This window comes from Oryzias latipes, chromosome 24, assembly GCF_002234675.1.
Source record: "Oryzias latipes chromosome 24, ASM223467v1".
Taxonomy (NCBI): domain Eukaryota; kingdom Metazoa; phylum Chordata; class Actinopteri; order Beloniformes; family Adrianichthyidae; genus Oryzias; species Oryzias latipes.
Window position 1 is genome coordinate 2037417 of NC_019882.2, and position 12604 is coordinate 2050020.

Here is a 12604-nt window from a genome sequence, read left to right on the forward strand (position 1 = left end):
ACCAGAGGGCGCCAAACGGCTCAGAAACTGGGAACACGCATGTTGACCTATAATGTCCAATTTATTAAATGATTTACGTTTTTTTAACCAATAAATGGTCCATAAATTCTTTCAGAACAGTTAACCCTGGAGAACCCAAAAACAACTTAGCTGTTTGACCTTTTCTGTGTTTGTTTGTTTGTTCAGCAGCTAGCAGCAATTAAAACAAAATAACAGAAGAAATAGAGTACAGAAATGACTGCGTAAATAAATACTTGACCCCTGGGTTTCCCAGGGTTAATTTTTGTTTTAGGTGAATTTTCAAATGAAAGATGGTCCAGCAGGCGAGGCTGTCAGATTTAAAAACGAATCCCGTCAAAGCGTTAAATAGACTCATTTTTCTTCCGATAAATTCTTCATCTCAGCTGCATTTCTTACAAAAGATCCTCAAAGAAACAAGAATATACATTTCAGGAGAACATCTGACAAACCAAAACAGAATCTGAATGGAAAGAGACACCAACTCACACACACAGTTCCCTTTTATTTAGAGCTTTACTGTTTTATTCAAATTAAAAACAACATTGTTTGCTGAAGAGAAATCTGAAACATCCAAACCAAAGTGATGCGTTTTTCTTCCTGAAATCATTCCAATTTAGAGAAACTAAAGGAGCTACGACTACACTGAGAAGTTAAAAATCCATCAAAAGCTTCTTTTCAAACTATTTCACAGCAATCACAACATTTCAATCGGGTCTAAAGTCTCAGTAGCAGATCTGGAAGTACTGGCTGGGGGACTTGGTGGGGCTCTTGTAGCTGCTTAAGTCCTGCGTTGAGCTCTGGCTGGTTTTCTGGAGGTTCAGGGTGAAGCACGGGGTCGGGGTCTTGCGTTCTTCTGGCTGGGGCGTCCTGGCCTGGGGGTGTCCGGGCGTGGGCCCCCTGTCGGCCTTTGCAGCGGCAGAAGCGGCGGCCTCAGAAAACCCAGTCTTTCTTGCGAGGGGGCTCAGATAGATCTGCATAGTCACTAAGTGAAGCGGTGAGGGGAGGAGAGGAGGGTGGAGGCAGAGTGGGGCAGGGGAAGGAGGCGGAAACCGTGACACAACAGAGGGGGTGGAGAGGTGAAAGGGCAACACACAGGTCACGGTGAGACGTGAAAAATGGGAGAATAAACCCAAAAATAAAGACTGACGTCTACATGACAGCAGATAGAAACGTTCAGGGAGACAAAGCCTACCTTTGCAGTGAGTCACGCGCCTCGTTCCTGCACCCAAACATCACACAGAACACCTGTCAGTACACGTACATGCACACGCCTGAACACCTGTCAGTACATGCACATGCCTGAAAACGTGTCAGTACATGCAAACGCCTGAACACCTGTCCGTACACCTGAACACCTGTCAGTCCATGCACACGCCTGAACACCTGTCAGTACATGCACACGCCTGAACACCTGCCAGTACATGCACACGCCTGAACACCTGTCCGTACATGCACACGCCTGAACACCTGTCAGTCCATGCACACGCCTGAACACCTGTCAGTTCATGCACACGCCTGAACACCTGCCAGTACATGCACACGCCTGAACACCTGCCAGTACATGCACACGCCTGAACACCTGTCCGTACATGCACACGCCTGAACACCTGTCAGTCCATGCACACGCCTGAACACCTGTCAGTTCATGCACACGCCTGAACACCTGCCAGTACATGCACACGCCTGAACACCTGTCAGTACATGCACACGCCTGAACGCCTGTCAGTACATGCACACGCCTATACACCTGTCAGTACATGCACATGCCTGAACACCTGCCAGTACATGCACACGCCTATACACCTGTCAGTACATGCACACGCCTGAACACCTGTCAGTACATGCACACTCCTGAACACCTGTCAGTACATGCACACGCCTGAACGCCTGTCAGTACATGCACACGCCTATACACCTATCAGTACATGCACATGCCTGAAAACGTGTCAGTACATGCACACGCCTGAAAACGTGTCAGTACATGCACACGCCTGAACACCTGTCCGTACACCTGAACACCTGTCATTCCATGCACACGCCTATACACCTGTCAGTACATGCACACTCCTGAACACCTGTCAGTACATGCACATGCCTGAACACCTGCCAGTACATGCACACGCCTGAACACCTGTCAGTACATGCACACGCCTATACACCTGTCAGTACATGCACACGCCTATACACCTGTCAGTACATGCACATGCCTGAACACCTGCCAGTACATGCACACGCCTATACACCTGTCAGTACATGCACATGCCTGAACACCTGTCAGTACATGCACATGCCTGAACACCTGTCAGTACATGCACACGCCTGAACGCCTGTCAGTACATGCACACGCCTATACACCTGTCAGTACATGCACATGCCTGAACACCTGCCAGTACATGCACACGCCTATACACCTGTCAGTACATGCACATGCCTGAACACCTGCCAGTACATGCACACGCCTATACACCTGTCAGTACATGCACACTCCTGAACACCTGTCAGTACATGCACACGCCTATACACCTGTCAGTACATGCACACGCCTGAACGCCTGTCAGTACATGCACACGCCTGAACACCTGCCAGTACATGCACACGCCTATACACCTGTCAGTACATGCACACGCCTGAACACCTGTCAGTACATGCACATGCCTGAAAACGTGTCAGTACATGCACACGCCTGAACACCTGTCCGTACACCTGAACACCTGTCAGTCCATGCACACGCCTGAACACCTGCCAGTACATGCACACGCCTATACACCTGTCAGTACACCTAAACACCTGTCATTCCATGCACACGCCTGAACACCTGTCAGTACATGCACACGCCTGAACACCTGTCAGTGCATGCACATGCCTGAACACCTGTCAGTACATGCACACGCCTATACACCTGTCAGTACATGCACACGCCTATACACCTGTCAGTACATGCACATGCCTGAACACCTGCCAGTACATGCACACGACTATACACCTGTCAGTACATGCACATGCCTGAACACCTGTCAGTACATGCACATGCCTGAACACCTGTCAGTACATGCACACGCCTGAACGCCTGTCAGTACATGCACACGCCTATACACCTGTCAGTACATGCACATGCCTGAACACCTGCCAGTACATGCACACGCCTATACACCTGTCAGTACATGCACACTCCTGAACACCTGTCAGTACATGCACACGCCTATACACCTGTCAGTACATGCACACGCCTGAACGCCTGTCAGTACATGCACACGCCTGAACACCTGCCAGTACATGCACACGCCTATACACCTGTCAGTACATGCACACCTGCCCTGCATACACACCTGGTCAGTACATGCACATGCGAAAACGTGTCAGTACATGCACACGCCTGAACACCTGTCCGTACACCTGAACACCTGTCAGTCCATGCACACGCCTGAACACCTGCCAGTACATGCACACGCCTATACACCTGTCAGTACACCTGAACACCTGTCATTCCATGCACACGCCTGAACACCTGTCAGTACATGCACACGCCTGAACACCTGTCAGTACATGCACACGCCTATACACCTGTCAGTACACCTGAACACCTGTCATTCCATGCACACGCCTGAACACCTGTCAGTACATGCACACGCCTGAACACCTGTCAGTGCATGCACATGCCTGAACACCTGTCAGTACATGCACACGCCTGAACACCTGTCAGTGCATGCACATGCCTGAACACCTGTCAGTACATGCACACACCTGCTGTTTGCAGTCGGGAACAGAAGGGGGCGCTCTTACCCACGCTCTCTGCAGGCTCCTTCCACCTTCTGCCGAGTCCATAGACAGAAAGAGACAGAGCAGACATCAGAACAGCTTAAGCGGTTCAACAATTTGACCCAGAAGCTCAGCAGAACATGAGGAACCGGACCGGTCCGTCAAATAAAAAACTTTAGGACACAAAGTTTCTTACACTTCTGGAGTTTTCTTGGAGGCTGCGGAGGCGGGCCGAGCTTTAGTCTTACACTGACCGTCCTTCACACTTCCTGGTGGAGTCTTCACACCACTAACAAGGAAAAACAGAACCAGAATCAGAACCAGAACCAGGCAGACTCATGGTTTGGCACCGGCGGGCTCTGAATTGTTGTACTTTCTGGAATAATATGGTGTCAGCTGATAAAATTGGCATAAAAGCCCAAATTATGAACACCCCTCTGCTGTGCTTTATGCTGAGACCAGAACAAGATATTTAGAACCAGAAATTTAAATCAACCAGCCCTTCACCCCCATGAACACGCCCTGATCATGCAATGAACATGCCATGAACACACCATGAACACGCCATGAACATGCAATGAACATGGAATGAACCAGTGATGTGCAGTCAGGAGAGGCAGGTGAGGCTGTGCCTCACCTGTAATTATGGGAAAAAAAGAGAAAAAATAAATTCAATTATTATATTTAATCAGTAATTTGTGCTTTGCAGTCATTTTCCATTTAAATTTACCATTTTTGGGTGTTTTTTCTTTTCAAAATCGCTGAATTTCCGCATTTGCTGTTCAGATACTAAGTGACGTTCGATGAGGCACCAGCCTGCTGAGCCTCACCTTGGATTGCGCAATACCTATGCAGTCAGACGGTACTGCTGTCTCTCTGTATGTCGGTTCAATCACTTGTACTATATGAGCTGAGTTTACATAATTTAGCAGATGTATATGATGTACAGTGTTTGTTTTTATAAATAACTGTATGTGAGAGACGTGTTTTTTGTGCTGAGCGCTGAACGCCGGCGAAAAAGCCGCTGGGTGAGGCCAGACATTCTCGTGCCTCATGTTAGGGGGCGCTGGTGAGCCCTGAGATTATGACACTAAAAAACAATAGAATAAGTGATAGCAAGTGGCAAGTCATTTTCTTCAGAAGGAGCGGCGTATGGACTTTATTTGCAAGTAAAGGTAAGACGATAATAAGGTTTGTGTTTTTTTTCTATGCTGCAGTTTGTATATGAAAAAAAAACATGTTGAAATGATATTTTAAACAAAACATGTTAACTGTTGTCAATCAAATAAGTTACTCAGTATGGTTCATATGTTTGTAAATCTGACTGATGACGTCAGTGCCTCACCAACCATTAACCTCACCGCACGTCACTGGAATGAACATACCATGTACATGCAATGAACACCCCATGAACACGCTTAATAGAAAATATAAAAAATTGAAAAATAAATTTGTGAATCTAAATTATGTTTTTTAAACTTAAAGGATATATTGAAATATTAGGGGGGGGGGTTGTAAATTTCAAGCTTGAATTAAATCAAAAGGAAGGGTGACCACGCTAACATTGCAGCGGAAATGACATCACCATAACATATTTCACCCCATGCCAATCATGTCCCGGTAGCCAATGGGCTCCAAGCCACACCCCCACGTGATCGACTTCAAAAACAAAGTCTGGATTCAAACTGTAAAGCTGCAGCCGGAGAGAAAAAAAACAGCAGCTGTTACTAATAAACATTATTCATTTGGCAAAATATTTTTTTTAAGTTTCAAATCTTCCCTTTTTTTATGTCAATAGTTCAAATGTACGTACTTTCTTTCAATATTTACGTTGAATGATTTGACTGTTTTCATACATACTTTCATTTTTTTTCTTCGATTTGCCTCCTGCTTTGACCCCATCAAAAAGAAAAGAAACTTTTAGCGATTCTGACTTCTCTCTTTTTGAGTATAATTTAATCCCAAATCTGCCCTTTAAAAATAATCTTGATCTCCATCTTTATGGTGAATTGTTTTTGTTTCTTTTTATGTTAGAAGTCTGGTTATTTACTTCACTTTGAAGTATTTAAAAGATTTTTTTTAATCTAAAAAGGGTGTTTTTAAAGCCCCCCTGACAACTGGAGTACCTCAGGACCCCCGGGGGTATTTAATCCTGCTTTGGAGGCTTTTATTCACCAAAAGGGCAAAGGAGGCAAATGTTTGGGTCATGGCTGGAGGGAGGTCCTGAGGATTTTAGCATCTTTTAACAACAACAGGTCATGAAAAAGCCATTTATTTGAATGTTTTAATATACTTTTGTAAATATACTTTTCTCTGTTAAATGTTTACATATATTATAAGGTTTTTGGCTTAAATTGTTCAATAAGTTGTTTTTTTACTGTTGTTGTCAGCTTTTACTTTTCTTTAAGGGTTTTATATTTGCAGAATTTTCTTTCTTTCTTTGATGTGATGCATCTTTCTGTCTGATTTTTTTTCTGATTTTCATTGGCTCTGGCTAAAGCCTGGAACCTCCTGGAAAAATGTAGCCGTGCCCCAGCAGGCATGAACTTTGGTTTCTCCCAAACATCTGATGGACCTCTCATGGACTTTAACATAAAATAATGTAGAATCTGGACCGTTTCTCCGGACGGCACAGAGACTGAAGCAGCGGCAGGAGGGGGACATTCATGACGGTTTCACTTTTACCTTCGTGGCGGCGTTGGACTGAAACTCCTGGCGGTGGAGCAGGAGGGCATCGTGGGGCACTTCTTCAGCGGGGAGGCCACCATGGGGGGTCTGGAGGGCAGAGCTAAAGACACGGGTCTGGCTGTGAACACAGGAAGTATGTGGTTACCACGACGACAGGAAAACACACGTGTTGGTGAAGGACATCAGGGCAGCAAAAGACTCATAAAACTGGATTTCCCTTTATGTTTAACTAGTTCAACTAAACTAAAGTGAGCATAAATATCATTTGGTGCAACTTTAAACTCGAAAATAAGAGTTTTAAGAAAGCTGAAATGAAAGTTAGAGACTTTGTCTCATTAATGGTCTAGAAAGAAAGATTTATTTTTTAATTTTGCTAATTTTGAACTCCTTCCTCTAAATGGAGGAGTTGAACGGATGTTTTGGTGATGGCGGGCGGCGTCCTGCCCCTACCTCTGAGCCCCGCTGCTCTCCTGCCTGCAGCCTGATGCTCCTCAGAGATGTTGAGCCTCTTCAGGACGTCGGCCAGAGCCATCTTCAGCAGCTGGATCTCATCTTCCTGCATCTGCATCCTCTGCTCCAGGTAGGTGAGGCGGTCGACCACGTCCAGGCCGCTGGCGGCGGAGCTGCGGTCGTCTGCGGGAGGGAGAAAGCGTTTCGGTCAGAGGGATCGTTCCCAACACAGCCGGACCCTGCTGTCGATTCCACGCCGCCGAAGCGTAAACAAAGATCTGGCGGATGCAAGGCGCCGTTACCCTGGAAACCGCTGGATGCTGAGGAGACCCCAGAGTTTCTGTGCTGAGAACTTGGAGCCTCCTCCATCATCTTCCTCCTCTTCTTCTCCTCTCGGGAACACCCCCCCCCTCGGACTCCACTCAGATACCCCGGCTCCCCCTCCATCCCCGGCATCCGTACAACGATGAACTTCTTCCTCCGATGGTCTGTCGCGGTCTGGGATGGCGAGGGAGGGGGAGATTTGACGGAGCTTAAAGTCTTCTGCTTGGGGGTGGGGTTGTTTAGATGTGGGGGTGGGGGCACTTCTGAACTCAGCAGTCAACCATTTTAGCCTGAATTGTCTCTGCTGGTGTGCAGAGTGGATTGTTAATCCCACAGATTGAGCCTCTTTGACCCCGCCCCCTCACATAATCTGAATTAAACAGGAGGAAGCAGCAGAATCAAAAATAATGCAGCTCGGTGGTAAATACAAAAAAATAACTTTATTTAAACACATCTTCATCACTTTGATTCACATCTGTGTGATCTGTCTGCTCCAAGAATAGAATATGATTTAAAATCTGAATTTAAATGGGTTTTTTTGTATTTTTGTAACTGATTATTTGCAGGAGCATCTCAGAATTTGATTTATTCTGGATTATTTTAAACTTCTCCTAATCAGTTTGTAATTTTCTTTAGGATTTAGGTGAGAAGTTAAAAATCGTCATCATGTCACATCATGAGAACTAGAATAAAGTTATTCTCTACTATCCTCCGTTTATATGAGATTCCCAAACATTTAGAAATTGTAGTTTCTCACGCAGCTGGGAAAAAAAAGAGAATTCAGCAAAACGTTTACTATTTTTAAATCCAAATTTTTCCAAAGATTGATTTATAAAAATAAGTAACAATGTCAACCAGATTTGCTGTTAATATCCAAAACATCAGAGGATTCAAAAGGGAAAATGAAATCCATTGATTTACCAATTAATATCCATGAAAGCGTCCTAAAGTTCCTGTCTTTCGTCGTCATTTACTGCGATTAAAATGGCTAATGCGTTCATACCTGTGCAAATAAAGACAAACATTGAGAGCATACCACATTTGTGTATAAAGTGGAAAAATTAAAACTACAATAAATACTTTCAAAACAGCTGATTAACAGAAGACCTCAGTTGCTAAGGACATCCAAAAATTTACCATAGCAGATTCTTCTAAAAGTTACTCCGGTCTGTTCGTCATCCCCAGATGACCAAAAAATGAAATGGTTGCTATGGAGATAAAAACAACAGAAAGGCGCCATTCGGAAAAATGTGTTGCTTTTTTGGGAATTTGTCCCGCAGCTCTGACTAGCCGGTGAGGGCCGGTTGAAGGGGGTGGCGAGGGCAGCACAACGCTGCTCGCAGTTGTTATTTTTCTATTAGCTTCGTCATGTGAAACATAATTTTAGGGAAAGTGAATGTACATTTAATAATCTTAGCCTATTAGCTAACATCAAAGGATGAAAATAGTCTTTAATTCTTTTTATTAAAGTTGTGGAAAATAAAAGATTAACCAGATTTAGATGTATTTTTTCCTGTTTTATTGATTTAAAACATTAATGCAAAACAAAAACAGACTTTAAAACATATTATTCCATTTTTGCCTCATTTTGCACAAAGTACTTCTTACTTTTTACAATTAATACTTGATTCTGTTGTTATATTTTCAACAGGATCAGTTTTTCTCCACCTGTTTGCTTTTCAAATGGTGTTTGAGCTCATTTTAGTTTTTTTTTTTTAACTCACCGGGACGAATATTCGCCAGGCGTTATTCGCCAGCGTTTTTCAACACGTTTTTTGTGTTCACACCCAGGCGATTTTCGCTGACGATGAGCAGAGCGAACATGCAATTTCATTCCCTGACATTAGATGGCGCTTAATTTAAAACAGAAATACTCCTGTACACAAGGTGGCGCTGCGCAACTTTACGCTTCTTAAAGTCGCTTTTCACTCAGAAGAAGAGAGCAAGTATTTACGCGCTTGTCAGAATCATACAAAGAAAACATGAATATTTCAAGCACCAGTAGCTCCAACTGGTGCTTGGTTCGGGGATATTTTAGAATGTCCGTCATTATTGCTTCGCGGCAGTGTAGACGCTACTTGGCGTCTATCTTCTTCGCTGGTATGTGTGCTCAGCAAGGCAGTTTTGTGTTTGAGCGCCCCCAAGTTGTGTTTTACTGTAACTTCAAAAGCTCCAGACACATGAGCAAAAGCGCCATTCTCATTGGTCGAGTAGATTTCGACGCGACGCGTCGAAAAAAAAACGAACCCGAGGCGTTTTTTTTTTTGACGCTTTAACGCGTGGCGTTTTTTCGCGTCGGTGTGCACACTCTCGTTGGTGCCCTTTGTTTAGTCACGAGGCGTTAAACGTCGGCGAAAATCGCCGGCGTAATTCGTCCCGGTGTGAACAGGCCTTAAGAGAGGATTCAAGCTGGATGGAAAAACAGAAAAGTGCAGGAAGTGATGAGATTTTCCGTTTTCACACCTTTATGTTGGATTAAGGTTTAGGAAATGACTTCATTTTTTCAGATTACAGTTCATTAGTTACATATCTAGATCTCAACTGTGTCCCATAATAATATTGTTTATCATAAATGACCAAATTGTAGGTCAGGATCAATCAGGATTATCAAAGTCTTGCATCAGTTTTTCGGTCTGCACTAATCTCCCATCGAGAGCCGAGACTCTGATCTTCTGCGTTCCTCCTCTGACATCATCCGCATGCCACCTCCATGTACTCCATATGGGATTGGGATTAGAATAGCACATAATCCCGCCGCGGCGAAAGAGAATTAGTGGAACCAAAGCTCGGACTCCTGGAGGCATTTTTGAGCAGAAACGTCCTCAAACATCGAAGTGACGACATGAAGACGAACAGAAAACGCAGCTTCAGGAAAAAGAAAAAACGAAATAAAATGTTTGTTTTTAATCTGGGGGGATCTTTTAATCTCTGCTTCCACGCCGTGTTGTCTGATTGACAGAAAAGCTCGTGCACACACACACCAGCCACGCGCACACTTTCAGCAATCTTTGTTTTCATTTGATCCAAATTGAAACAGAAACAGAAACTCCAATCTCTGCATGACAGGTTTGTATTTAGAGGTTTTCTTTTTAACATTTCCATTTATTTTAATCCAACTTTTCCAGAAAAATCTGAGTTTATAAATGCGAGTTTGAGCCTCATCAGATGGAAGATGCGGCGGATCGCAGCGTTTCCCTCGTTTCAGACCAAAAAGCACAAAACTCCAACATTTTGTTCTCCCAGATTCACAATAAACAGTTTGACAGTTTATCTTTGCTCAGTTGACATGTAAGCATTTCTAATAGGATTTCTATAAAACACTAGAAGCCCTTTTTTTAAGAACCTCCTCCGTTCCGCTGAGTTCCTGTCAAACCAACAGGTAACAACAGACTTCCTTCCTCTCAGGGGGGGTCAGATTCCTCACCTGTCATGAAGTCGGTGTCCGGCGCCAGCAGGGAGTCGCTGTTGAAGCTCTCCTTGGGCGAGGGTCTCTCCGGGAAGCCGTGGGCCCCCTCCTCCATCCCCAGACCCTGGTCCACCTGCTCCTCCATGTGTGCCTCGGCCTCCTCCATGGCTCTGACAGAAGAAGAGTCCTCGCCTCGTCTTCCTCCCCTCCGATGAGAGGCTGACGAGAGGCGGTGATGTCACCCTGAAGACAGATTATGGATCTGCTAAGCCATCTGAAGCTGATGGAAGCAGCGGACTCTGGAGCTGCGCACTGGTTTTTATTTTTTAGCCTTTCTTTCTCTGCGTGTGTCCAGAGAAAACCGACTGAACATGTGGCGCCCGCGCGCCCGCGCGGCGGGTTACCACGAGAACATCAGGCCGCCATGAGGTCAGCGCCGGTGGCCCCTGAGGATGACGACACCCAGAGATTAGGAGGCAGAGAATTGATGAGTCATGGTCATCAAGAGGAGAATAAGCCGGATGTGAGGATGAACGCAGTTGAGAAACAACACAACGCCGGCGCTTTCTGGCCACTTGGCACTTTTTTCTGCAGCAGATGCGTCCGTTTGCTGACTTGTCAAAGCTATCAGGCACCAGGTTTTCTGCTAAATAAATGCCGTCTCCTTTCTTTTCCCATTCTTTAATGCCTTTTCCCCCCCATTTGTTATTTAAGATTAGGGGGAAAAATGTTTCAGCCAGATTTAAACCTGCGGTCAACGTCTCCACCTCACATGATCAGGATCCTTGCTGCTGTTTTGGTTTCACAAAAAAAACCCCGACAAATTCAAAAGAGGAGACGTGAACATAAGACAGGAATAAATATGGATTAGGATGATCTGATAATGATAGTAAAAAACAAACAAACAAGAATTTCCCTGAAAAGTGGAGAATCTCACTGCTGCCCCCCAGTGGACACAGTTAGGAATGACAGGAAGTTTCATGAAATAAAAAAAGAGTCCAAACGTTTTCTCAAAGGAATTTAAAATTTATAAATATTCTCTCAACAATACATGAAATCATTCAGGATAATATATAATTCCTTAAAATAAAATTACAAAAGCATGACAAAGTGACAACAATCTGACAACATTTTTCTCTCTTTTACTTAAAAAAAATATCCAAGACTATTTGATTTTCTTCAATATTTATCAAAACCGGCCAACAGTAAGCAACGATGCGGGCGTCAGAAAAGCCACATTTCACAGGTGCTTTGTTTTCGCCTAAAGGGATGAAGACGCACTCAAGCGAAACCGACGTCAGCTAAAGCTACTGGTGTTTTATCAAGGTTACACAGAAACAACGCTCACGTTCCTCCGCCCAAAAAAAGTGCTGGTCCGACCTCGTTGTCACGGTAACGGAGGATGCTAGTGTGCCCATGCAAAGCCTGTGAGTAATTCACTTACATAAAAAACCCAGAAAAGCTCTTTATAGCAAAGATGGCAAAGACTTGCGAGCGCGAACATCTCATTGGGCGATCCTCCTCGACTGCTTTGACAGAAAGTTTTTTTTTGTCTTTTTATTTCTTCTTCATGTGCCGAAAAAACAGATTAATGCCCCCGAGGGAGGAAAGATGCAAAGAGATGAAGCCTTCTTTTTCCAACTTAAACTGGGATTTTTATTCCCAAATATTATATAAAGACTTAACGCGTTCTTTTCAAGAGCCTAGAGTCGGATCATATAGATAATCCCAGAGGACGTGGTGTCCTGTCTCAGCTTTTCTGCTCAAATCAATAGAAAAAAACTCAGCGAGTCAGCGTGGGTCAGACTCTCCACACCTGGATGAGATTTCCAAATAAATTAAGCAGAAATTCAAATAAATGGATAGATTTCTTCATTTTAAATGTACTTTTCCAGCGTAGTTCTCACACACACACACACTTGAGAAGGGAGGCTCCGGTGATTGAATGATGCCGTTTCA

At 44.4% G+C, this 12604-nt stretch overlaps 1 protein-coding gene across 2 annotated transcripts; it reads right to left on the reverse strand.

The window, feature by feature from the left end:
- Positions 1 to 503: 503 nt before the first annotated feature.
- LOC101159310 (echinoderm microtubule-associated protein-like 1) lies at positions 504 to 11327 on the reverse strand. 2 transcript variants are annotated; one of them, XM_011491415.3, is made up of 7 exons: positions 10664 to 11327; positions 6916 to 7098; positions 6463 to 6583; positions 3974 to 4066; positions 3763 to 3830; positions 1214 to 1240; positions 504 to 1003 (listed from the first exon to the last, which is right to left on the reverse strand). In XM_011491415.3, the coding sequence occupies exons 1-7, from the start codon at positions 10809 to 10811 to the stop codon at positions 744 to 746; spliced, it is 900 nt and encodes a 299-aa protein (XP_011489717.1). In that variant the 5' UTR covers positions 10812 to 11327; the 3' UTR covers positions 504 to 743. The 2 variants fall into 2 exon arrangements, with proteins under 2 accessions (XP_011489717.1, XP_004083378.1); XM_004083330.4 differs by having other exon boundaries at positions 3802 to 3830; positions 10664 to 11322.
- Positions 11328 to 12604: the final 1277 nt, after the last annotated feature.

Coding starts and splice junctions, on each gene's coding strand:
- LOC101159310 (XM_011491415.3), bottom strand. CDS start 10,811: ATGGAGGAGGCCGAGGCACACATGGAGGAGCAGGTGGACCAGGGTCTG. Junction 3,831..3,973: donor TCCAAGAAAACTCCAGAAGT/GTAAGAAACTTT, acceptor TGGACTCGGCAG/AAGGTGGAAGGAGCCTGCAG. Junction 1,241..3,762: donor TTCCCGACTGCAAACAGCAG/GTGTGTGCATGT, acceptor GTTTGGGTGCAG/GAACGAGGCGCGTGACTCAC.